At 33.9% G+C, this 27,913-nt stretch overlaps 2 protein-coding genes across 7 annotated transcripts; one reads left to right on the top strand and one right to left on the bottom strand.

The window, feature by feature from the left end:
* The first annotated feature begins 14,276 nt into the window (after positions 1–14,276).
* Positions 14,277–17,004, top strand: LOC115984624 (PHD finger-like domain-containing protein 5B). The gene is made up of 3 exons (XM_031107647.1): positions 14,277–14,335; positions 14,667–14,713; positions 16,578–17,004. The coding sequence occupies exons 1-3, from the start codon at positions 14,277–14,279 to the stop codon at positions 16,925–16,927; spliced, it is 456 nt and encodes a 151-aa protein (XP_030963507.1). The 3' UTR covers positions 16,928–17,004.
* A 1,951-nt stretch (positions 17,005–18,955) lies between these two features.
* On the bottom strand, positions 18,956–27,207 carry LOC115986478 (putative disease resistance RPP13-like protein 1). Of its 6 annotated transcripts, none has more exons than XR_004090753.1 (9): positions 22,097–22,164; positions 21,894–21,944; positions 21,593–21,784; positions 21,021–21,397; positions 20,570–20,724; positions 20,124–20,494; positions 19,687–19,867; positions 19,372–19,501; positions 18,956–19,282 (listed from the first exon to the last, which is right to left on the bottom strand). XR_004090753.1 is itself a non-coding variant. In XM_031109549.1 (9 exons), the coding sequence occupies exon 1, from the start codon at positions 27,047–27,049 to the stop codon at positions 22,889–22,891; it is 4,161 nt and encodes a 1,386-aa protein (XP_030965409.1). In that variant the 5' UTR covers positions 27,050–27,207; the 3' UTR covers positions 18,956–19,282; positions 19,372–19,501; positions 19,687–19,867; positions 20,124–20,494; positions 20,570–20,724; positions 21,021–21,397; positions 21,593–21,784; positions 22,633–22,686; positions 22,833–22,888. The 6 variants fall into 6 exon arrangements, 4 of the variants coding, with proteins under 4 accessions (XP_030965409.1, XP_030965411.1, XP_030965412.1 ...); XM_031109549.1 differs by lacking the exons at positions 21,894–21,944; positions 22,097–22,164 and adding exons at positions 22,633–22,686; positions 22,833–27,207; XM_031109551.1 differs by lacking the exons at positions 21,894–21,944; positions 22,097–22,164 and adding exons at positions 22,633–22,708; positions 22,833–27,207.
* Between the last annotated feature and the right edge of the window lie 706 nt (positions 27,208–27,913).

Below are 27,913 nucleotides of genomic sequence, written 5' to 3' on the forward strand. Positions count from 1 at the left end.
GGGAAACCAAGTACGAAAAATTATAAAAAATTACAAGTTTTTGGCCAGAACCAAGGTCTTGTATGGTCCTCGGACTCAAGCCTATGGGGAAGCCAAGCACGAAAAATTACAAAAATTACAAGTTATTGGGCAGAACCAAGGCCTTGCATGGTCCTCGGACTCAAGCCTATGGGAAAACCAAATACTTGGATAAGAAAAGGTTTGACTCTCATAAGAAAGGTTACTTGGTAAAAATGTCAGGTCACTTCATCCCCGGCTTAAACGCCATAAAATGTTAAGGCCAATAAAGGTGTAAGGAAGGGGGTGGAACGCCCCAGCATTTAGTCGTATAAGAGGGCTATTCATTTGGCAGGGGATATGTCCTCGGACGGCTATTTCTCACACGGCATCAAGCCTTCGGTTCTTTCCTCGGCTAGTTCCGGGTGAGTACTATTTTTTACGGGTCGGCCTTATTGTGCCAGGCATTCCTATTAAAGCTATGGCGACATCATTCTATTATCAAATATTTTGGTCTTAGTCGTCATTGGTTTAGATGCTATATTATTGTGCCGAGCAGTGCTTGCAAATTTATGAAAACATAGAGACATAACATGCGAAATAAGGTAGACAACAATTTTTATTAATATAAAAAAAAAAATCATTACAACATACAAAAAGGGGCTCAGACGAGCCTATACAAAATGTAAACTGCCTAAGCAACCATTACATCTGTAGTACAGAAAAGTAAACTGTCAAGCGTCTTTTAATCTCGTCTTCAAAGTTTCTCCAATCTCTGCCTCATTGATGCTCATACCGAGAGAGGGACTCACTTTAAAAAAAGAAAATGAATAAAGAAGATGGAGGACATGAGTAAAGAAGGAGGAGAAGAGGAGAGAGAAATGAAGAGACAAAGGGAGGAACAAAAGATAGAAAAGAAACAGCACCAGGGCGGAACTGGTGCTGGGAAGACTATAAGAAGAAGGCGGAGGAGGGCACCAAGGAGCAAAAGAGGGAGAAACAGAAGCACTTAGCCCCTGTCTCAGCCCTGACTCCTAACACGCCGGCGCCATATTAGGTACGCTCGTGAGGAGCCGGATGGTAACGATCTTGGGTGTTCTCGACTCAGTCACGTCGAAAGTTTGACGTGACGAGTCCCTGCTTCGGATTTTGACTGAAAGAAGGATGAGGTTGATTTTGAGTCTTCGCCATCCTTGTCCCGATCGAGTCATGATAAGTTTTATCGGAACGTGGCGTTTTTGGGAGGGGTGGGGCTTTTGCATCCCTTGTTGTTATGGTAAAGTATTTTACGATTAGGTGTATAAACCAGCGAGTAAACCGAATCCTAGGGGAGACTAAGTATTTCAGGGTCACAGGGGGATGAAAAGGGATTTTTGGTAAAAACAATAACCTCCTCCTGTCCTATTTATACAGAGGGCGGAGAGAAGGGCATTTAATAGGTTCAGATTTCCGAAGGAATCAGCGAACCCAAACACGCCGGTTCCACTTCTCCACCCCATCAAAATAAACCGTCGAATCAAAGTAATCTCGTGAATAATGATTATTAAAAGCACGTTTTGGGATACCCAAGCGGTAAGAGCGCATCAAGCGCGAAATCAAAAGGCTACCTCATAGACCGGCGCGTTTCTTGGACAGATGAGAAGCCGCCAGCATCATTAAAAGGCCAAACTGATTGGGCCGTAGGAAGAGGTTTTGCATCACCAAAACCCCCCTTTCCAACCAAGAGGTTGGACAGCCGGGTTTTGAGGGGCTATTGTGGGGCCCAAATGATTTACGGGCCGGGCCCATCTACCTGGGGAAAATCCGAAGGACCAAGCCGAGGAGGGCTATGGCCCAAACTCGACCAAATAGCCTATGGACATCGCCGAGGACGGCTCAGTCCTCGGCAGACCCAAAGTTCCCCCCTGAAAGGAGGGCAGAAACGGTATAGGACCGAAACCAGGACAAAAGATCTAAAATATCCAGGGAAAGCTGCTCTTACTGCCATTCAATGCTCTGAACCTGACAGAGCTGCAGTTCTTGACTTTTACAATCGCCCCCAACGACTTTGAATATGGACTGATGGGACAAGTATCAATTTTGGAAAGATTGACCCTATACGTGGACGAAGGACAATGAACGCAGGCGAATATAAAAGGAAAAAGAAGTAACCTGAGGAGGGGGTTGGGAAAAATGGCCAGAAACCAGAGCCTCCCAACCCACCTCCAGGAGAAAGACTCCAGGGGTGAAGGAAAACCGAAACTTGTATGTACACCACGAAAAGCCCACCGCCTGTCAACCAAGGCCTAGCCTTCCAAACCCACGCTCTATAAATGATATTGTTAGGGGCATTTTCACGCGCGAACCCGACACTGTTACGGTCCGCCACGAATCGCGTCCTTACATATATATTTTGGTCCCCACATTTGGGATTAGTGTTAATTTGATCTATGCATTTTGGTAGTAATCAATCTGACACAACCGTTATTTTCAAATTATAATCAATTTGGTTTATATTATTTTTAATTTGCAGTTATTGTAGGTCCAAATTTGGGTTTCTTTTAATTGCTAAGTTAATCTGTGTTTACTAGAGTTAGAAATTGGTAAATTTGATTTGTATTTTTTTGTTTATTTACTAAGAAAGTGTAAGAAAATGTGAGAAAATTTGTGATTTGACAGTAGCGACCAAATTAGCTGTAAATTAAAAATAATAGGAATCAAATTGACAACTATTAAAATTCAAATATATATATATATATATATATATATATATATTGCCCTTCTTAAGAAGACCAAATTCCAAAAAGGAAAAAAAAAGAAAATCCATTTATTCTCCACTACTAATTAAAAAAAAAAAAAGGATTTCTAACTTTCTAAGGTATCCGGTTGAGTCCGGTCCTAATTTTTAAAAGTTCAATTTTTGGTCCCGGACTGAACAATAATTATATATAATTTTTAATATCTTTTATAAATAAATAAAAAGAAGAAGTTAAAACTCTCTTATTTTGTCTTGGCCAGGCTGTTTAAGAACTCTTGTTTCTTTTTTACTATTTGTGTGTGTTCTGTTTGTGTAGTTTGTGTGTATTCAAGTGTGCAAGTGAGTGTAAACATGAGTGTGTGGGGGAATAATCCTCATCAATCATATTTCGAATGTTTTATTTTATATTCCATCCATTATAATTTGTTACATATTTTTTTTCTTTTTTAATAAAATAATTAAAGTTTCTTTTAACATATTACATTGAATAGGGATTAATAAAGGAAATACTAAAAGTGAGATAGAAGATTTATATTCATGTATAGTAATGTGAAATACAACATTTATCACACAAATGAAGGACATTATTTCTGAGGGTGATTTCTGCTCAAGAAGCATTATTAGGCATAGTAGTGGGTTTAGGCCCAAAATTGAGATTTAGGCTTTGTACGTTTACATTGCTATCACATTTTTGCTCACTGTAGTTATACTTTATTCCTTTCCTCAATTGAAAAGCAGAATGAAAGAACCTATAGAATTAGGCTTCAATTGGCTTCAACGGTTCAAACTTTTATTTAGTCCTTAAACAATTATAATTAATGGAATATAGTTTTTATTTAGTCTTTAAAAACTTAGCTTCAATAATTTTATCTTAAGATATGTGACAAAAATACTAAGTTTTTATTGAAGCTAAAAATTATTTAAATAATTTAAAACAAACAATAGAACTTATTTCATTTTATTTTATATTAAATATTGTGGTAATAAAATTTTTAATTAAAGTTTTTTTTTTTTGAGAAACAATTTTTAATTAAAGTTAAAACTTGAACATATTGAGTATTGTATGACATGTAACACTTACTTTGAGTCATGATATAACATGGCCAAATAAAAAGTCATGTTAGACTATTAAAATAATTTAAAATAAATAATAATAATTCTTTTGGAATGTTTTGACAACAAAATTTTAATTAGAGTAGTATTTTAAACTTTGTGAAACTTTAATAATAAAATTTTAGCTAGAGCAAACTATTTTGAAAATTTTAACATACTATGGTGAGTCACATACCAAAAACAAGATTTTTTTTTTCTTTTTTTAATAATTTGATATTAGTTATAATGAAGGAGGGGAGATTTGAACCATAAACGTTATTAATACACTAGAAGGTGTCAATTAATTAAAATACAAGGCTTTTGACACAAAAGCATCATGTATAATAATCTTAAGTGAATAAAGTAAAATGATACAAGAATTGTCCATGTGACATATGGATACAACATTTACTTGTCCCAATCAAAGTGGACACTATATTTATTATTTATTATAGGCTAAATGCTTTTTTCTATACTACTATTTAAGGAGCTGCACCTGTTTGAACAGGATTTTTTTTTAGGTCTAAAATACCCCTACAGCCTACATTTAAGTAGGGGCAAAACTTGGTAAAAATGCTTCTTTAACTCTCACGTAAAACACCATCTAAAAAGTAGGACCACTCCCACGGTTTCAAACTCAAAATTGGCTGAAATAACTGATCCCTAAATTCAACAATTAGATCCTTCATTGCCCAACTACAACCGTACGCCTCCAAATTTCTATCCACTACTTTTCTTATGCAACTGAAAACTATCTACAATAAGGCTATAACGTGACTGCAAGGAAAAAATGTTCTTGGATTTTATTTAGAGTGAGAATGGACGAAGGGAGGCAAAGAATCAAAACAGAACACAAAAGGTCATTGTTTGAATTAAAATTTTTCTTTTTCTTTCTTTCCCTTTTACAATTCGATTATGTAAATTTTTGGGTCTTATTGTGTTTTCGCTATTCGTTGTTTTACACTTTTACTATAGGCTTTAATGATGATAGTGATGAAGTGACATATGGGTGGCTAGAATTACTGATTCGTGGTGACAGAGGTAGTGGTATGGACATATTGCAATCCTCTGACCCAAGAATGAAAACCTTGCAAGAGAATTCAATCATTTCTTTCAATGCAGCCTTTAAAGTATCTCGCGAGTCTTTGTTTTGGAGCAGTAAATCACTAGTTGTGGAGATGAGCAAAAGCAGTTTGTAGAGAAGTGTCTCTCCTTTTCAGTATGGTAGGGTTTTTATTATTATTTATTATTTATTTTCCCCAATTTGTTATAGGGATGAATTTCGATAGGTACATTTTGTGAATTTCTATAATTTGTTTTCACTTTCACGTTGTTGTTGTTTCTTTAGATTACTGCATGCTATTGTGATTGATGAAACCCACAATTCGTTCAATAAATTGTGGTGAAAATTGCTTCTAAATAATAGACTAACTTTTAAGGGTAAAAACCTATACCCTTAAATATATCTTATATTTGATAGTTTAAAATGTTACTTCATTTTGATTTTAAAATTTAAAAAATTGGTAAAATTTAATTTGATCCAAAATAACTTACCAAAAGACAAAAAGACTCTAAACAAACCATGCCTTTTGAATTTGCATCAAGTGTTACGTATCCTCAACTAATAAATTTGCATCAATGTTTTGTTTTGTTTTGTTTTTTAAGGGTGTTGAGTCCTTCAACGTTGGTTTCCTATTTTTTACAACTTCAAACAAAAAAAAAAAATCCCGATGTTTTAGGTATTTTAATAATACGCCAGCACTGTTTTACATTTAAATTTTTTTTTATAAAAAATTTTTTTTAAGTATTTTTATTCCTAAAATTTTGCCTATTATTTAGGTACTAAAGCAAGAATGATACTGGAGAACTTATCTTTAAAGATAAAATTTTAAAGTTGTGGTGAAAATTGCTTCTAAATAATACACTAACTTTTAGGAGTTAAAACCTACACCCTTAAATATATCTTATATTTGATAGTTTAAAATGTTACTTCATTTTAAAATTTTAAAAATTGGTAAAATTTAATCTAATCCAAAATAACTTACTCATCACACCCCTAGATTTTTTTTTTTTTTTTTTTTTTTTGTGATTAGAAAATGTAGTAATTCCAAATTATAATAAATACTCTAAATTAACGCTTACCCAAAAAATAGAAGAGCCTCTGAGCACGTGCGTGAGCGCGTGCTTAGAGGCTAGTTTTGTTTAAGATTTTTTGGATAGGGCTAAATACTTCTGTGTATAAATCGTACAAGAGCAAGCCTTTATATAGGCACAATATGTGTGTAGTACAAATAATATAAGTGTTGGGCAAGTACAACAAGAAATGGGCCTAAGCCCAAATGTGTTGATAAACTAACTTATATACTAAGAGTGACTTTGTGTGTTGTGTGCATACTTATTTTGAAATAAACAACAAAACATAAAAGAGACAACTCATAACATACAAGGAAATAGACAAACAAAAGCAGTTTAGAAACTCATATAGGGAAGAGGACAAATATTATGACAAGATTGTTCCCTCTTTTCTTAGTAGTTGTGTGATCGATTGATAAGCCCCTTGTTCGATTGCTACTGCAGTTTGATATGTAAACTAGAGATGGTGTATGATGATCTAGCATGACTCAAGATGAAATGGTTAATGATTTAAAGAAAGATAATATGGAATATAACTGGTGTGCCTTCTGTGAGAGAGAGACTAATTTTTCCCTAACGATGGAATGTAAAGAATCCCCCCCTCACAAGGCCTTTCTTAATTATTATCTTAGGAAGAATGAACTCAAAACAAGGAAAACAATAAGTGTGTATGTGTGTGGGTGGATGTATGGAATTTCTAGCTAAGCTGAATTCATAGGCACTTTTTTTGTGGGTGGGGGGGGGGGGGGGGGGTTAAGTGGGAGATGGAGTGATATTAGGGTTCTTGTCCCTAAATGGCCTCTTCACTTTGTTCAAGCAATTAGGGAGTGGGCTTGAGTCTTTGTAAATACACTGTTGCACTTGACATTGAGGTAAAGTAATTTTAGTAAATAAAATAACTCTATGTCATTGGAATCAAGGACTTTAGATACAAGTTGGTACAAGATAAGGTGTCTTCACACCAAGCAAAAAAAATAAAAAAGAACTAGTTTATAATCCCCATTTTGGATATCCAATTTTAAAAAAATAGAAACAAAAAAGAGGTTGGTTATGTAAATTTAGTAAAATGGTGGGAAACAAGAAATAAGATACAATGTTGTCATTATTGGTGTTATTGTTTTTATGTTTACCTTTCATTAGTGATGATTATGTCTTGTTATTATTATTTTTATTATGTTTATGCTTATGCTTTTCTTACATATATTATTTGAAAAAAGGGTTGAAAATTTACCATTTGGAATGTGCCAAGCGACTAATGATGTATACATTATCATTAATAATTTTGTAAGGATTGAAAAGGATTAAGAGTTTACCATTTGATATGTTCAAAGGTCATTGCCAATTTTCATATAAAATCCATAATTTTGAACCAAACATTAGTTTGGAAAAAATGTGGGTCAATAATTAATTCATATTTAATTTGTCATTGACTTGAAATTTGCTATTTATTAGATAGTTAAATAATTTACAAGTTCGTTTTTAATGTGTATAATAATACTTCTATGAACTACAAAACAATGTGATTTATACACCTTTCAAAATAATGTTATTTTATTCACAGTAAAAATATTTAATTTGTTAACCTTTACATCCATATGTTCATGGAAAAGTCTTCACTACACGTACAAATAATGTAATTGAAGCTTTGTTATAATTAAGTACATAACGAACCTTGTATCATGACAGTTATCAAGAATCTTGTGACAAAATAGTTATCGAAATTCAAATAAGAATTTTTTTATTATTTTAGTGTCATTTAAGGTGTATGATTAAGATGCTTTCATAAATTTATAAAATACTTGACATGAATTTCTTGTTCATATTAGTTTGTATCATAATTTCAAAATCTTTACACTTATGTTTGATGCTATGTAAAATATTTTTGTAATATTTTAAATAAAATAGTTCATTATCCTAATTTTGGATATCAATTAAGGAAAAACATGATAAGATTTATGTGAGTTCAGTAAAATAATGTGAGTGAAGAGCCTTACATTTTAATTGGCATAGTTCAATTGACACCTCTTGATATTTAATAGAGACATCTAAGGTTTAATTCTCCCCTTACCCATTATAACTATGGAAGTATTAAAAAAAAAAAAGTAAAAAGTAAAATGGCATGGAACAAAGTAAGAAGAAACAATGTTTCAACTATCATTATTATTATTGTTATTTGTTTTTCATGTTTATGTATATTAGTTATGTTTGTTTTAAAATTATTATCTTTAATATGTTTAGGTTTATATTTATGTTTAAATTAGAGTGTCCTAACGAAAAGATTATTATTTCCCACTTTCTTTTATTGTTCTTAAAACCCATGGATGGTACTTCATAGTTCATATGTTATTCTTCCAATATTAAGTGCCTATTTGGTTTCAAATTAAAAATTCAGCTTATTTTACTATTCAGTTTATTTTTGCTACTATTTATGGGTCTCATTACACTTTTTGATACTATTCATTGGTCATATTATACTATTTCAACTAACTTTTGTCTTTATTTACAGTACTTTCAACAAAAAATTTTTCGTTTCAACAAAATAAGTGAATCCCAAACAGACTCTAAATACACCATCTTGTTCTTAGTTCTTAGTATTGTCTTAATGGTTGAATATTCCATGGCTTTATATCTTTTTATACATCTTTATTGTGGTCAAATGTGTACTATCTTAAAAATAATGTGGGAGATTTGTCATGAGTTATGACTTTATATCCTGCAAAAGAGAGGAAATAATTCGTGATTAATAACTTTCTTAAATACGCAATTAATTTAGATTATGGGTTTGCAACAATCCGCAATGGGAAGTTTGAATAAGGACCAAGAATTTATCTCACTCTCATACATGTTTTCACTCCTTGTGTTCATAAAGGGAAAAGTTTCTTATTTCTCTTCTTTCTTTCAGTTACAATTTTCACTCCTCATGTTTCACACACCCTTGTTGCTTGTCTTCTTTCATTTTTATATCTTTTCTTCTCCTTTTTCCTCATTCTTAGCCTATGCGTGACTCTTCTTATTTTCTTCTTCCCCTTGTGTCACAGTAGGTGCTGTCCTGACATGGTTAGGCTTTTCTGTCCCATCAGGCTCTTCTTTTGTTGAGGTTATAATGAAGGAAGACTTTTGGGGTATATTTGTTTTATTCTTATAAGCTATCTGTTGCATTGAATGCAATTACGTCAAGTGGATAGCTGTGGATCCAATAGGAAGATTTGGAGGGCATCCTTAGACATTATGTGTACCTTGGTGGTATGTCTTAGGTATTTCGGTTATCCTCGGATAGCACACGTACCTCGGTGATGTGTCTTAGATCTTTGGGCATCCTTAGATGGTACACATAACTCAGTGGAGTGTCTTAGGCTTTTGGGCATCCTCAAATGTAGTTCGTACTTTGGTAGGATGCCTTTATGTCCATGTACATTTATCTTGATTGGTTCAAATGGTTTAGTCATGCCTAGACCGAATGTTAGGGGCCCTATAAGGTCGGCAATATTGTTTCCTTAAGTTTGGGATTTCACGTCCCTACATATCCTTTTGTGCCAATTATTATTGTGTTCAAATGTGTACAATCTTAAAAATAATGTGGGAGATTTGTCATATATATGTACCTATTAGGAACCAAATGCATTAATTTTTTGGAATATTTATGTGTCTGTCTAAATTTTAATGTGAACAATTGAATCCAGTTTAGGCTTATTATAATTGGGTTCTAAATCTTGTGCATTTTTTTTCCCAATGTTAATATTAATAGAATTTTTAAGCTCGAAGGAAAGCTATCCATTATTAATGAAAAATAATAAAATTTGCCTTTTATTTTTTTATTTTATTTTTTTGTACTTAACGTTACGTATTTGGTTTAATGATGTTTTTTATAGCATGACAAATAATCCTTTCAAAACTTTGGATCCCAAAGTTTGGTATGTAGTTTTTTATTTTATTTATATTTTTTTAGGGATATTTTCAACTTATGAAATCCACTCTTAATGATAGCTTTAGGTTCCAAAGTTTGGTATGTAATTTTTTTTAGAGATATTTTCAAGCTATGGCATCCACTATTAGGGTCTATTTGGTTGGGAAGATAAAATAAGTAGGAGGATTATGGTTTTAAAAGCTGGACAGGACCGATCGGGTCAATTGGAAATTGGGCACCACTTCGGTTAGAAAACCCCTAAAATTGGTCAAAAACTGGGTTAAACTGGAAATTGAAGGCAAAAATGGTTTTGCCCCTAGCCCGGTTTTTAAAACCATGAGAAGAATAAAAAAATAGGGAAGGGTTGGAAAAGTAAGAGAATAGAAAAGATTTTAATTTCTCTCTTTTATGTTTGGTTATAGGAGTGGAAAATGTGAGTTTGTATAAATTTACTCATATATCATTAATTGTTTAAAAAATGATGTCTAATTAAAACAAAAAAAAAAAGTGGCAAAAAAAAGGCAATCACCCAAATTTATTTAAAAAAGAAAATTCATGCCCTAAAAAAAAAAGTGAAAGAAAAATCACTTCTAGTTTAAGGAAAAAAGAAGAAGAAGAAGAAGAAGAAGAAGAAGAATCATGCCCCTGGCCCAGGAAAGCATGAAAAAAAGAAAAGAAAAGAAAAAAGGCAAACAATATGTCCACTATCCAAGAAAGCACGATTTTCTCAACAACAACATTAATAACAGCAATAACAAAAAGAAGAGAAAATAGGCAACAACATATCCAAGTCCAACATGTAAAAAGAAAATGTGGTAGTTCAGTCATAGACTACAACTATTTCTTTCCTCAAATAGGAGAGATACAATTTTGGTGGGCTAGGGGATAAAACACATAGGCTCCACCAATTTTCCATCAAAATTCCCATAAAATTAATTTTTTCTCCACTTTTCTCCCTTCTATTTTTCATCCTCCATGTTTCACCCCCAACCAAATGGACCATTAATGATGGCTTTTTATCATTAAACCAAGACACTGATTAGTGTAAGCGAGGGATCAAACCTTAAATCTCTTATTTAACAATAAGAAATTTTACTATTTGAGTTAACTGGAACTCACAGTTTGGTATAAAGTTTAATACATTAAGGACGTTGTAGAAGTAATGGAAAAGTTAATGGATAGTGAATGGAATTTAGGGCCTGTTTGGTAATGTTGTTCTGGTAATGTTGTTTTAGTAACATTATTTAAATTTTATGAAAAAACGTGTGAGTGAAAAAGGGTTGTAGAAATACGTGTTGTATTGTTTAAACAAGGAAAATTATTGTTTAAACAACACTAACAAACAGGCTCTTAATGTTTGAAATTATTATTTTTTGATACAAGATATAAATTCCACTCTAGTCTAATCTAAGTGTATGTGTGTGAAACTCCCTCTTAGAGACTTGAACCCCGACCCTTGCCCCTACACTCCACAAACACTTATATTTGTGGAGTGACAATTGCACCAAGAGTGCGCGGTGGTTTGAAATCACTATTTAACCAAACGTAAGAGAGACAAAGAATTAGCATCTAGAAAATTTTTGGGTACTAAATAATGTACTCGAAAAGCAGACAAATGAGATCATCTGAACTATCATACTTGATTGGAAAAGGTGATTAATTATCATGTATGGTTTAGTGTTTCATTAGTTTGAGAGAACAAAAATCAAAAGGCATATTATTTTGTATTTGAGCATAACCATATTTTCCAAAATTTTCTTTCATGATGCAATCACAGTGAATAATGATTGAAGCCTGAGCTTCTGTTGTTGATTTAGCACATGAATTAAGGCTAAGGCAACACACGAGTTAATAAATAGAGAAGCTAGCGAAAATGCTAATCTTGGCAAAATTGAAAATGATTAGAATAACCATCTTTGAATTAGATGGAAAAGACTTGCTAAGTGTTGATGCTAGTAATTTATTAAGGTATTTTTAGCAACCATTGATTCACAATCCATCATTATATTGTGTACGATTGGATAGCCAAAAATAGATAGCTAATATAGTTTGGGTTGATACTAAAATGATAATTTATTATTGATAGTGTTATGACTTATGACACTATACAAGAAGAAAATAAAAATTTGAGTATATTAGTTTTGTTTATAAGTTTTAATCACCAATAAAAAAAAAATGGTAATTTTTGAGGTTGCACTTTTTTACAATGAAATAACTGAATCATTCAAGCATGAAAGCATTTTTAATGCATTCAAAGAGTAAAAAGCCTAAATTTATTTTTACTGATCAATATCCTACAATTGCAAAGGTATTTAGCTAAGGTGGTGCTAGAGATGTTGCAGAGATTATCTACTTAGCACATAATGCAAAGTGACTATGAAGAAGCTTGGAATAAAATTATTCAAACTTATAAGATTAAGTGTGCATTTTTCTTCTCAAAAAAAGAAAAAAAAGAAAAAAAGATTAAGTGTGCATTTGGCATTTGCTTAAAAAGCCAGTTTTTTATTATTATTTTTTATTTTTTATTATTCAGCTTATTTTTGCTACTATTCATGGATTCCATTACACTTTTTGATACTATTCATAAGTCTTATTGTACTATTTCAGCTATCTTTTAACTTTATTTACAGTACTTTCAGTAAAAAAAATTTCAATTTCAACTATATAAACTGTTCCCAAACGAATTCTAAAATTCTTAGTTCATTAAATGACATATAGAGATAATGGCTAAATGTTACATGAATATGACATCTACTTTAGTGATGCAAAGTACTCAACTTAGTGAAAGTTTGAACAAGACTTGAAAGATTACTTGCTATTATATTTGGATTGTCCATTTTTTTTTTTACAGTATTTTGAAAGTAGTAAAAGTGACATTAGGAATAGACTGAGTATAATGTTAGGGAAAAATTACGTGTTTTGAGTTGGAAGAATTCAATTTCAAGAAATAACTTGGTATGTTTACATTTTTTTTTAAAGTAAAAATAAGTAATAACTATTCAATTTCAAAAGATAACTTGGTATGTTTACATTTTTTTTAAATAAAAATAAGTAATAACTATTCAATTTCAAAAGCTAACTTGGAATGTTTACATTTTTTTTTTTCAAAAAAATATTAATTTTTTTTTTCATTTAAAATTTTCAACTACTGAATTAGAATTCAACCCAAATGACTGTTTGATATGTTTACAAATTTTTTAAAAATTGAAAATAAACTTTTCAAAATTTACTTATTAAAATAAAAGTAAATCCAAATCTTAGTATATTTTCATCTTATACGATTTGAAATGTACGGTGTCAATTGCTTGATGATTCCACCTCTTTCTTATTCTTCTTCTTCTTCTTTTTTTTTTAATTTTTAAATTTTTAAAAAAAATTTATATGTAAAATAAATTTTCAATTTTGAAATCCACGTCATAATGATTTTTTTAATAATTAAACTAAAACACCAATTAATTTTGGTGTTGTAAGTAGAGCTTGAATATCAAGTCCCTCTTATTTGATGATAAAATATTTTATTAATTGAGTTAATTTGAATATACAATGATGGCTATTTACTATTCATTATTAGGAAAAGACATTAATGGATTCTTTTTTAGTGTAAATGAGATTCAAACCTTAAGAGATCGAAAATATCAGTAATATTTTTACCTCATAAAAACAAATGTAAAAACTCATATCTAGTAAAGTCCCTAATAAATATGCATTAAAATTACTTATGAAATTGAACCAATGTCCATGATAGCATAGTAAAATCTAGATATTGTTCTTCAAAGTACAATAATTTAATTTTTTTTAATAATTAATTTCAATAACGTAATTGTATTGAGTGACACAACAAATTATATTCATGTTATATATTTGTAATAAATTTTTTTTTTGCTAACAATATTATTTATAAAAAAAATTATTTTATCCAAAAAAACAAATAAATAAATAAAGTTCCCTAAAAAAATATAAGGAGGACAGTTGTTGTTCGGTTTAACAAGTAACAACTAAACAGAGAAAATCGTAAAACCTTAAAAGAGATCGATCAATCCTCCTGGTATGTACTACAGTACCTCCTCTCTTTCTTCTCGGATTTGGGGTTTTGCATTTGCTTCTGTGATAGTGATTAGTGGCTCACCCACACATCCATTTTTGTTCAATATTTCGATGCTTTCACCATTAGTACACTCTTTATTTTCAATGTTCTCTTTAAAGTTTGATTCTTTTTTGTCTGGGTTCTAGATGGGTTATGAAAGTTATCAAATTTGTTTCGAAGTAATAGGATAGGGAAAGTGTCGCTTAAGTGTTTGATGAAATTCCCCAAAGAAAGTGTAAAGATAAAAACATGGTTGTGGGTGGGTTATTCTGGAGCTACAATATGAGGTTTTAGGCTGCATTGTTTTTAGCCTTTTTTTTGAATGGGAAATGGATTACATTGGCGTGATTTTTGGACTAATGAGCTTTAGCTCAAATGGCACTTCTTGGTTTGCAAGAGCAAGGTGTAGGGTGAGGTTGTGAGTTCAAGATCCACCTTGTGTTTGTGTAAATTACTAATGAAAAATACTTGTACTTTTTCCTATTTGATTGGTTTAGCAGTGAGAAAATGTTATAGGAGTCTCATTAGTCCTAACCTTATTTCCTTTTTGTGTTATGGTTTCCTTATGAATTTGGTTTTGAGCCCTATATAAAGATGTATATGTGGTATAGGCCTCTTTATTGTCTCATTAGTACTAACCTCGAAGTGATTATTAGGAGGCCTGACCCTGTTGAGGTCACTCTTATATTTTCTTATTTTTTAATTTATTCTAAATGAAGGGCTTGTGTCAGTGAACTTGTGGTGCAAATAATGCTTGTAGAACAAGGTAGGTTTTTAGGGCTCTTTTAATCTGATACAATAATAATAATAATAATAATAATTTATTGAGTTCTATACTTTTATGAACTGTCAGAAATTATTTGATGATGGCCCATGTGTCACTAAGCTGCATCTTGCTTTTCATGTGTCCTTAAGTTGTGTCTTTCTGTTTTATTTTTAGGACAATAATTGTTAATATCTTAACATTTTTACTTGGGATATGGATTTCTTCTATATGCAGAATGAGGATATGCTGTTGATGTGACTTGGCCTTTTGATGACTAAGAAACATGATTGTTTGTTTGGGTTAAATTTTTAGGCTGTTAGAAATATATACATTAATATGTGCTGCTGACCTTGCAGCTTGAACCTCTTCCCCCTTAATCCCCCAAGCAATTCATGCATGGGGAGGTACCATTTCACCGACGAGGGTGGGTGGTATGATTGTTGAGGCTAAATATTGGGAAGCAAATTTAATGAAATGGACTTATTACTCTTGTTTAATTAGTTTTGAAGTGGGTCTTTTGATTTTATACATTGCTTGGAACCTGAGGACCTGATAACATCCTAGTTTTCATTAGTGGCCCAAAATTCAAGTGGTTTACAATTGATATTTTGAGTGTGGTACCCATTATATGTCATATGGACTTGGGGTGAACAAGAAGAATCACCTAATCCTCTGTATCACATGTGGTTTCATAACTGTAGGACTTGGCTTATGGACCATGGTGATTGTTTTAGGCAGTTATTGCTGTAGTGTGATGATATACATAACCCTTAATTTTGATTAGGATTGGAAAAACTTTGACTGGTTGGTAAATATGTGCAATGTGTATTTGGAAACATATTTTACCCGAAGTTTACTTATCCAAAAAAAAAAAAAAAAAAAAAAGGAAACTTATTGCATTTCTAATTAGTTTCTGACCCCAGTAAAAAAAAGAAAACTCGTTTCTGACCTGATTTTTCTAGCTAACTTGATTTGGTAGCTTTCATAGTTTTGGAAGCGGAATGATTGATGCATAACCTGAAGAGGATATTTTCTGCCATTCTTGAATTTGGCTGAAAAGTTGAGTTATGCATGAACATGCTTGTGTGTTTCATTTAAATTTTCTGCCAATCTTTTATAGTTGTAGAATTTGTCCATCCTGGACTAATGTTTGAAATTGTGTTTGACTGCAATAGTTTGTTTCTCTTGTTGCCCATGCACAATTAGTTATCAGGAAATATTTGTAGTTTATCTTGATGCCATTTTTTTTTTTTACACCAATTTGAATCACCATATTCATCTTCTCTTTCCCGTTTGCTTTTGGAATTTGTTGGTTTTTTGCCCGTCTGCAGTAGGATAAGGAACATGCAACTTGCTAAATTGTATTTGATTCTATGACATACTGATTAAGAAAGAAAAAAAAAAGAAAGTAAAAGAGCTTTGACTTGTCGCTTGGTTTTAAATTTCACCTATAAGTTTTAGGGAAAGGTTTTGCTGGATACAGGATTATGGGGCATATTGGGTGGTGGGTGCTGTAGTCTGTCAAAATTAACTGATTAGTGCACAGTAATTTGTAGATCTATCTTGCCTTATGCCACTAATTTAAAATGTAGGTGCACAATGCACACTGCAAATTAATCTTAAATTAGGGCATTTATTACAAAAAAATTATAGATTAGGGGGGACATTGCAACTTATCATATAGGTTTGAGATCTACTAATGACATCATAATTTCTAGCTACAATTATCCCCTAATTTAATTTTTATAGGTTTTCTTTTTTGTTTGTAGTTGAGATTTTATGTCTTTCTGATGAAATATCTTGATTAAATATGCCAAGCATGGATTTTAACACTCTCTTTACTCAATCTTTTTCAGAAACTAAGATTGTGTAGCGGAAAGCATAGCCAAGCATCATCCAGATTTGATTATGTGCCGGAAGCAGCCAGGAATTGCTATTGGACGACTTTGTGAGAAATGTGATGGGAAGTGTGTAATATGTGATTCCTATGTGCGCCCTTGCACACTTGTTCGAGTTTGTGATGAATGCAACTACGGATCCTTTCAAGGTCGCTGTGTTATTTGTGGAGGAGTGGGAATTTCTGATGCCTACTATTGCAAAGAGTGTACACAACAAGAGAAAGATAGGGATGGATGTCCAAAAATTGTCAATTTAGGGAGTGCCAAAACTGACTTCTTCTATGAACGTAAGAAATATGGTTTTAAGAAAAGATGATGAGAATTGGATAGACATATGTGTACTGCTGTTAAACTGCTTTTTATTTACTCAGTTTGAGATGAAGAATCTTGATATGTTGGGATTATGAACATAGTATAGACACATATGTAGGCTTTTACATTGCTTTTATTATGCTTAAGCGTTCTTGAAGATGGCAGATTTGAAATGCGGGAGCTTTTTTTTTATTTTTTTATTTTTTTATTATTTTTTTTTTTTAAGTATTGAGTTTGTTTTCGTAGATACTACTGAGTTTTCACTTGTTACTTACAAAAGCTTCTGTTTGGACTACTTTGATTGTTTTCTGTTGTGTACATGAGCTGCCATATCTCACTTTATTGACATCTTGATGCTGAAATTGGATTCCAGATCAGAGTGGTTGGATCTTATAGGAAGTTTAACTTTTATTTGAGATGTCAGACTAACTTAAGCCTAAATTTGATTCTCTCTTTTTGATACTATATTGTCCATGATGTTTTGTGCATTAATCTCAAGTTAAAGGTCTGGTTTAATGTACCAGACTTAATGTCGTGTATCTTGGGGGCAATGGCTGTATGTGGTACAATCTTTGTGTGAGTGAAAATGCAGGTACTTCGGAGACTATTAGGATGAGTATCTCAGTTAATCAAGTTGTTGTAGTAAATTCTTCTTGAAGTGAACTTGCCATTTTGTTTAATGATATTGTTTTCCTAATCCCTCATAATAACTTGGAAGAGTAAGTTCCCTTCAGCTAGGTTGGGCTCATAATGGCTACCTGATTAGGTTGGCCTGGGCTCAATATCTAGTACAATTTGTAACACTTGATATTGTGCTGGAAACTGACGAGAGATAGTATCCCATTATTGTGGGATTTTCACTTTTTTTTGGGGTTCAATTTCTTTCTGAGTATGTAACAACCCAATAAGTTTGATGGTGTTTGTGATGCACTATCCTACGCTTAAAAATGTGCTTCTCTTGCACATGGATGTGGATGTGAGTATTTCTTCCTTTATTGTAGTAGACAAATACTATTGTCTTACTTTTTGTTTGTGTATGGGGTTAAAGAGGCTTAGACCATTCCTCACATCTGGTACATAGAATGCCACCGTAGAATATGCAAATCATTTCCCCTCTTATTTTATTCATCTCTCTCTCTCTCTCTCTTATCCGATTACATTGACAAAAATCTTTTGGGCTAGCAATGGAGGATATAGGGCTCTGCATCATGTAAGGTTGAGGGGTTGGGGATTGTGGAGGTGGTGTTGTGGTGGGTGTGGGTGTGGGTTTGCAAATTGATTTGGCTGTAGTTGATGGGTTTTGTGGAAGGTTGTTGGGTCGAGAGTCATGGGGTTGATGGGTCAAGGGTGGTGGCATTGGCAATATGCACGGATTGTTGGGTTTGTGGCATAGTAACCATGGTTTTCTGGAATCAGTGAAACAGTAGAAATGGTTGCTAGGTTTTGTGGTGGCGTTGTTGGTTGTGGGTTGCTAGGTCCAAGGGTGTGTCGGGGTTGATGGGTTGCGAGTGGTAGCACTGGCCATTTGCGTGGGTTGTTGATTTTTTTGGGAGTGGTTGTTGGACTTTGTGGTGCAGCAGATGGAGGGGGGAGTAGAGTAGGATTTCAGCTAGATTAAATTACAATGCATTACAATGTAGCATTACAGTGAGCTATGCATTTGATGATGAGGTGCAATGGCACCCCATTGTTTAACTATGCAAACTAGATTAAATTACAGACTTTCTGCACTACAACCTGACACACTAACCAAGTTTGCTTCTTGCACCACTTCTGAAAACATTCAAAGCCACGACTATCCAAAACCTGCAACAAGCAATCTGAGTTGAAGCTGAGATCCTTTTCCTACCAACTGGATTTTATAGGACCTGGAAGACCTTTTGAGCTTGGAGATCTTTGCTAGAAACCACTAGCCTTGCCAATCCTACCACCACTTGGTACTTCAGTAGTAATAGAGGATTTTAGTTTATTCATGTATGGTGAATATCTTTCAAAGCATGTATGGATATTCTCGAACCTTATTTTTGGCGAGCTCATTGATCTTGCTTTTGCCTTTGCAGATTCAGTTGCATTCATGTAAGTTGGAAAGAATTATGATCTCCCAATGAGCATTGCCTCCCATGACGAATTGATCCTATGGGAACAAATATTGGAGAATCCAATCCTTCCAACTTACTCTATCACTTAACGTTTATTAGCTTAAGTTGCCTTCTTTCATAGTCATCTCTTTGTCTTGGGTTTGAAGTCAAAGCCGAGTCCAAATCTTCAAGTTCTCTGCTGAGGGTAATTTGTGTATCTCATTGGTCCAACCAGTGCCTCCATCTTCCATTTACTATTTTTTGATCTTATCTGCTGAATTCTGAAAATATTTTCAGTCAAAAACATCAGTAGTTGAACCAAAATTTGAGAAATATATAATCATAAGATCATAAAGCAAAAGGACCTTACCAAATGGGTAAACCACTATTCCTTTATCCGTTCTCTCTTAAGTATGGCCTCTTTCCTACTCAAACAATGCATCTGCCTCTTCCTTTGACAATACACTGTCATCCCACCTTCTTTGATTGTTTGTGTCTATCTGAAAATCAGAACATTTTGCCACCCATAACTTAAACTCAAAATAAGTTAAAAAGTCTATTAAGTAAAATAGTTAATTAGACAGACAAAAGACTAATGTTCTTGAAAGAGAGAAATCAAAACAGATTTTTTATGGGAGTTGTGTTGTTCACAATAGAATAAGCCAGTTCTTGCTGCATTACATACCCTTGTTATCTCGTCTTTCCAATTCTGCAATCGTTCACTTCCATCATAATTCCAAGTGCCTTCCACCATTCCAAATATTCTTGTGCAGCCTTGTGACTGAATAATTACAATGGACTGCAAGAACTTTAGGGTTGTTAAAGTTTGGCATCTTATTGCTCTGCCTCCCACAAAGTTTCCTTGCCTGCAAAATTCTCCCACATTTTTTTATCAAAATTATACAATCTGTGAGAACTGAAAAAAACAGGACTAATTTCTGTTTATTTTTTCCTGCTATTATTAGAGTTAAAAGTTGACACAAATTTGCTGTTAGTACCAAATTCCAGAAATATGTTTCCTTCTTATAGGCAGAACTATATCATATATATAGTTTCCAACACGTGTCAATCAGCAGAGAATAAATAAAATTTGAGGAAGGAGATATGAGATAGAGAGACCACCTTTAAACTCACAAGGTAGACCCCTAAAGGCAGACTGAATTCAAGTGGCAGCAAATTCATGGATTTCTCTCATGCATTGATAGTTGGACTGAGGGGCTTCACCTTGAACTCTAATGACTGAAAACTCTTCCATGTCATTTACACATTGATGGTTATATTGAAGAGTTCTGGTGAACTGGACAATCTCAGCAGCAACTAGAGCAGTTGTAACAGCTACTTCAGCAGCAGCAGTGGTGGCATGGGCCACAGCGAGAGCATGCTTGATTAGCTCTTTCTCAGCCTCACCTAGATTTTTTTCATTTAATGATGATGGTGCAGTGAGCAAGGATAACCTTTTAATCTTCAGCCCTCCAAAAATCCATTTCCTTCTCCTATCATGATAATTGTTCTAGCAGTGAGGAACAGAATCAAAGATCAAAGCTGAACAAACAAGCAAATTACTTTACCGTTTCTTGTTTTGAGTTTGTCTCTCTTATAAAGAACCTCTTCAATATGTTGAACCAGCTCTTCTTCTTAGCCATTGGAGAACCAATAAATTTCATTGGTCTCAGAAGGTTTTGTCGTTTTGATTGATTCTGCAACTTTGCTGGTAGGGTGGTTTCTGGTAGTACATACATGCATCAGTTCAGAAAAAGAAGTTAAAAGACCAATACCAATATAGAATACTATTGATTAGTAATGGAGCAGATTAGTCAGTGAACTAAATGACAATTGACTTGTAAACTTTTACTCCATGTAAGATTTGAAAAATGGATGCTAATAAGAATAAGGTAGAACCTCAAAACCACTTTGGAGAAGCAATTGTCTAGTTTCTCAAATTGCCAAGAAATTAATGCTTTGGAAAATGTACATTAGTACATATTTTTAGAATGTGAATGAAATTTAATAATTTCTTACCAATCTGCAATATCATCTATTAGTGGTATTCAGCAAATCAAACAAGATTCACCACATCAAGAAATTCATTTTCTCTTCAACATGGATACTAAGTCAGAGTCTCTGACTCAGGGACAAAGCCTTAAATTCTGGTCAAGAAGAGGACAAGTCAGCATGCTTTGATTAGAAATTCGTTTCCCTATTTGATCTTAAATTCAACAAATAGTTCCCAATTGTAGACAGGAGGTTTAAAGCTACATTAGGGAATGATTCCCAGCTATTGCTTCTCGACAGATCGTGACCACATGCTTGCAGTAATTAAGAGCTTGAGAAGCATCGACATCCTTTCCTTCAAGCATGGCTCTATAAAACTGCATTCCATATACCCCAAAGAGTGGCTGCAATCACAACAATAATTGAATAAGTAAGATCAGTATCCAAAGAGCATATCTCCACCCAAATAGGAGCCAATTAGTACTGTAAAATGAGTTCCAGGGGGAGCACTTTAGGATAGATTTTTAACCAGTTAAAAAAAAAATATTGTAGAGAATACGAATCAATAATGCATGCAATATAAGTTCTGATATATATACCTGCCATCTGCAGCACAGGTGACAATGCTTTGATCAATTGATGCAAGGCACAATATTTGTTTGAAATTACATTTTGTGCACATACACTGATCATCGTGTTGCAAAGCAAGATATGTAGCCAGCAATCATCAAATCACAGCTGATAGCCAACCCAAATGCCTATTTACCTCTTTTAGGCATTTTATCATACAGCTGTGTGCCCGAGCATATAGGGTTTGCAAAATTCAAATAAATTACTAACTATAAGAGATATTGATGGGGCAAAATAAATTGAACATATGGTAACCAAAATTTAACATACCTCCATGTTTTGAAATTCCAATAGAAGGTTTATCAAGTCAGAAGCTAGTCTCTGCAGCAACAACGCAAGAATGAGCTTGGGTTGGGGTTTGAATTATTGAAATCATATTATATTTTAAATACAAACACAGAGGCTTAGTTGTATTCAGATTTGGACGTGTAAATGTGTAATGAGCAATATTATGAAACGAATTTATGTTGTACCTGGAAGGAGTAAATATCAAAACTTTTTTCCTCTCTATTTTGCACAATTATTGCTGCCCTTCCCCCTCTAATGAAGTGGTCAAGATCAACATAAGTTATGGAATTGATACACATTTTGAGGAAACAATGATATTAACAGACTTATAATTACAAAATACTTGCCATCTGCACAAGGCATGATATACGTTTGAAGTGACAATCTGGACAAGCATAGTATTAAACGGGCCTCCTGCCAATACGTGCACATTTACAAATCATCGTGGTGTGGAACACGACATATAACCTGCAATCATCAAATCACAGCTGATAGCCAAGCCAATAACTTAAATAAATTACGAAGTATATGAGATATTGATGAGGTAGTAAAAAATTTCAAACACAATACAATATCTCTTTTAGGCATTTTATCAAATAGCTGCCTGCCCGAGCATAAAGTGTTCACATAATTCAAATAAATTACAAACTATCTGACTCTAAAATTTCAGAGTGCCAGAAGTTCAATTGTTAAAAGAGGAAAATAATTAAATTTAACTTACCTCCATGTTTTGAAATTCCACTATACCGTTTAGCGGTTCAGAAGCTAGTCTTTGCTGCAACATTGCAAGAATTAGCCTGGGTTAGGGTTTGAAGTATTAAAATTGTATTGTTCATATACAAACATAGAGGATTTTGTTGTATTCTGCTTTTGATGTCAACAATGTAATGAGAAATATTATGAAACCAAATAATGTTGTACCTGGAAGGAAGGAGTAACTATTATGAGTAAATATTGCTCTTTGTTTTACAATTTTTTTATTGCTGCTCCTCCTCCACCAAATAGACAGACGTCCCATCAATGCAAACGCAAGGGACGTTGGCTATCTTGGACCACTCTCGCCCGCCTTTCTTGCAGTGTTGTTTCAGCAATGGACACTCGTCAATATGAAGTTGCAGAAGCGAGGGAGGTAGGCCCCTCTCTGGAAGGAATGCGAGTTTAGGGCAATTTCTGATCCACAATTGTTCAAGAGCAGAGAGATTTTGAAAGCCCAAAGAAGATAGGATTACAATATTTGGAATGCTCCAAATCGTTAGCTGGGTAAGAGAGGAAGGAAGCATCATCGTCAGCTTCCCATCTTGCTCATCTGGAAACGACTGCCAATCTGGAATTCCACCATCAATCCGGAGTGATGTAAGAGAGGTTAGTCTGTGCAATCCCCACACAGTTACTTGCTTACAGATATTCTCCCCGTCAAATGAGAGTTTTGTTAGATTGGTGGGGTAACCCTCTTCTGGAAAGTATATGATGCTTGGACAATTGAAGATACGAAGAGAATTGAGGTTCGGCATGCAGTTGGGCCAGGCCTCCAGTTTCTCACAGTCGCAGATCCAAAGCTCTCTCAAGCTGGTGGGGAGTAACCCTCCATCTGGGAAGGAAACAAAACTAGGGCAGCTCCGTATCTCGATATAATTGAGGTGGCAGAGTTTGTGTAGGCCCACCGGTAAGGATTTCAACTTTGCACAACATCCGATTTCAAGATATTCAAGAGACGCATTGTTGGGTAAGTTGTTCGCTATTGACTCCATCTTTGGACAGTTCCATACAGTAAGGTGTTTAAGAGCTGTAGGTAACTCGTTATTTGATGATAAAGATGCGAGCTCTATGCATGACGAAATCTGAAGGCGTTTAAGCGTGGTAGGTAGGTCGCCACTTGATGATAAGCATTTTAGAGATGGACAGATGTATATAAACAAGTCCTCAAGAAGAGAAGAAGAATTAGAAGAAGCCTCTCCCTCATCTACCAAAAACTGCAAATTCTCACAATCTCTTATATTTAGCGTTTTCAAATTTTGAGGCAACTGACCTCTTGAAATCAACGTCAAAGAATTACAACTCCAAATGCTTGCCTTTTCCAAACATGTACAACTAGAGATTGACAAGGATTTCAAACCACTACAACCCTCAATATTTAGTGTCCTTAAAGTAGATGTCAAGCTGATGTTGACAAGGCTTGAGCAATCTCTTATATCCAGCGTTATAAGGGATTTGAATTCATCCTGCCACAAAGATGTTAGCTCCTTACAATCATCTATCTCTAGATTTTCTACCTTAGCTAACCCATGCATGAACTCCTCCGTCAAGCTTTTCACATATGGAATAGAAAGAATAATTGACTTTGGGAAGCATAACTCATCTGTACTTCTGCTCACCACCCCTTTACATCCATTAATTTCTAATGCATGAAGCTTTGGGAAGTTTGGAATTGAAACGTCCAATTGCTCACATCCATTAATAGAAATTTTTTCCAATAATGGAACATGGTGAGGCAATTTTCCTTGCAATTTAGGGCATCTAGAAATAGAAAGCTCACGCAATCGAGGGAATTCTTCGTACTCAACTTTGCATGGAATCCAATCTTTCCATTCTTGCATATCCTCAAAGCAAAGTGTCTCTAAGGATTGGAAAGGCTTTGGGCAATCTTCACCATAAAACTCAAGACCAATGATTTTCACTGCAGACATTCCTACGAGGGCAAGGTCTCTCAAGGATGGTAATTTTCCAATTGCAGGTAAGGATGTGCATTTCCTGCACCTCTCAATCCTTAGAAGCACCATATTAGAAAATGACGGATGTCCAAACCAAGTTGGAAATTTCACTCCAACATAGCCATCAATTGAAATTTCTTTCACTGTTGTCCAAGGTCGTAGCATCTCAAGAATATCTAGACTAGATCCTGCAGCTTGTAAATCATCCAGCTCAGGTTTCCATTTCATCACTAATGCATCTAAATTCTTCTTACCAATTAAATTGGCCCTTCTTGCATCCTCAACATCAAGTACATTCTCTAAATTTGAAATGCATAGTGTTCCCCTAAGAGACTCCAAGTTCATCAAGTCTCCTATCTTAGATGCGGTATCTTTCCCCACAACAAAATTAGATAATGTTTGTAGGCTCTTCAATTCTTTTATTCCCGCTGGCATTTCTCCAATTGAATTCACATAACTAATATCAAGATGTCTAAGACTGAGTAGATTCCCAATTTTCTCTGGTAACTTTATAAGGCGGTAACAACCTTTCAATAGCAATGTCTGCAGGTTGTACAAAGAAGTTGTGGATTCTGGTAAACTTGTAATCTTAGTACGAGAAAGGTTTAAGTATCTTAGATGTTTCAAATCACCGATTGAACTTGGTAGCTCAAAGATTTCATATCCACGTAAAGACAATACCCTTAAGCATCTTAATTGTGGCAGCCAACAATTAGGAATGTAGTTTGTTAAGTAGCCCCAGCGATTTATTGGCAGTGGTAGGAAGGTCCGTAAATGCATATCTTTGGGGAAGTCTTCAAACTTTTTCATGCCTTCAAAAGAACTTCGAATGTAAGAGAAGTGACGTACCTTTGTAGAAATCTCAAATTGCTTATTTCCATCCAATACGTCTTCCAATCTATAGCACAAGCCTCTTGCTGCCCATTGAGCTAAATCATTGATAAGATCATGCATGACGAAGAGTGAGCCGTTGCTGCTTGATCGTTGAAAAAATGATCTCCTAAGGAGATCACGAAAACACTCATCACCATGATCTTCCATTGGCTTGTTCCCTTTTGTTTCTTGGAAAAAACCTTCTGCGATCCATAGCAAAACTAATTCTTTCTCCTTAAACTCATAATCTTTTGGGAATAGTGAACAATAAGCAAAGCACCTCTTTAAATGTGAAGGGAGATATTGGTAGCTTAATTTAAGAATTGAAAAAATACTGCTCTTCTCCTCTGGAATATCCCAAATCTTGCTATCTAACACATCTTTCCACTGGTCATGATCATGTTTAGTGCGTAAAAGGCCTCCAAGTACTTTTGCTGCCAAAGGTGAGCCCTTACACTTGTCTAAGATTTTTCTACCAATTTCTTCAAGTTTTGGATGTGCAGTATAATCTGTTGTCCCCAATGCATGTTGGCTAAATAGATTCCAACAAGCATCATTTGACAACTCTTTCAACTCATAGGCTGGAGTAGTTCCCATTGTTGATGAAACACCATAATTCCGAGCTGTGACAATAATCTTACTTCCTGGAGCCCCAAATTCAAATGGACTACGTAGTTTAGTCCAGTCATCATAGTTTTCATTCCAAACATCATCCAAAATGAGCAAAAACTTCTTTCCAGATAATGTCTTCTTCAATTTAACTTGTATTAAATTTAAATCATTAGCATCACAATGTTCAAAAGTGACAGATTGCAGAATTGCTTTAGTTACTCTTATGATATCAAAATCTTCAGAAACACAAACCCATGCTTTCAAATCAAAATAATGGCTCACCTCATCGTCATTGTAGACTAGTTGGGCAAGAGTCGTCTTACCCAACCCTCCCATACCAAGTATGGGAATCACAGAGAGTTGAGCATCACTCGATTCACCACTCAGCAACAACTTGACAATAGCCTTTTTATCTTCTTCTCTGCCGTAAACACGACCTTCATTCACTAGAGAAGTGGTGGGCACCCTTGGTCTTGTCGCTCCAGCTCTTCCCAGGCCTGCATTTTCTCTCAACTCCAGATCTTTCTTATCAGTCACTATATTTTGCAGTCTTGTATCAATCTCTTCAATCTTGGACCGCATTGAGGTAGCAAAACTTCGATTCGAACCAATACAAGCATCAACGATCTTCCGTACCTTACTTGTGCTGGGTTCAGGGTTCAACTTGCGTCGCAAAGCTTCAGTAGCAAACTCGTCCAAGATGTCGTCCACATCATAGGCCAAGTGTTCCAGCTCATCCAACCAGATCTTCACGAACCTGTTTGTCATCTGCTTCTCTTCTGCGTCATCCAGAACTGCATGGATCTTCATCAAAGTTGTCCTCCACCTCTTGAGGTCAGCATCAACTTTCTCTTCCTGAAAGAACTTCAGCAGATCATAGGAAGTTAAGTTGTCAAACAGCTTCCCAAAGAAAGCGGATAAAGCAGCCTCTCCAATTACAGACATGATTCGCTCGTGGGAAACGAGGAAATACTGAAAATGAAATGAAGTAACCAAAGTGACACTTCTGATCAGAAAATTGAGTTCGAAGTGAAGACTGAAAGAGGTTTACTTTGCTCTGTGAAAGTTGAAGAAAAGGGAAAGAGAAGATATTTGATGAGATTAGGAACAAACGGGTGTATGAGAAAAAAGACAAGGAAAAAAAAATGGAATGAAAATTAAAAATAAAATATATCATAATAGCGTGGTGTGAACGCCAAAAGAAAATTAAATTTATTAATAAAATATTAAACCGGACTAACCACAGTTAAAAACAAACTCTTACGAAAATATCATGATATTTTATTACACTTTGTTTTTATTTTTTTTTTAGGATGTACACAGTTGACACTCTAATTTCACTATAATTTTAGAATGAAGTTTATTTAGCAAATTATTATTAATTCTTGTATGGGGTTATTACTAATATCACTTTTTTTTTTTATCTATAGTTAACAATTTGTCACATAAATTTTTTTAAAAAAGTTATATAGATTTTATAGTTAAATTTTTGTGAAAATATTGTACCCTTATCTACCATTAATAACTTGTTACATAATTTTTTTATTTAAAAAAAAACAATTACATAGATTTTATTGCAAAATTTTTGTAAAAATATTGTATCCATAACTTGCATTATGACCCAAAAAAAAATTTGAAATTAGCCATTACTTTACAATATTTTCACAACAAATTATAGTGGTAAGTTGTTTTTCGTTCTAATTTAATTCACCACTTAAATTACATTTTTACCCACCTATAACAACCAATAATAATTGATTGTTTAGAATTTATTACGAAATTATTGTGAAAATGTTATGCAAAGTCTAG

This window comes from Quercus lobata, chromosome 4, assembly GCF_001633185.2.
Source record: "Quercus lobata isolate SW786 chromosome 4, ValleyOak3.0 Primary Assembly, whole genome shotgun sequence".
Lineage (NCBI taxonomy): Eukaryota > Viridiplantae > Streptophyta > Magnoliopsida > Fagales > Fagaceae > Quercus > Quercus lobata.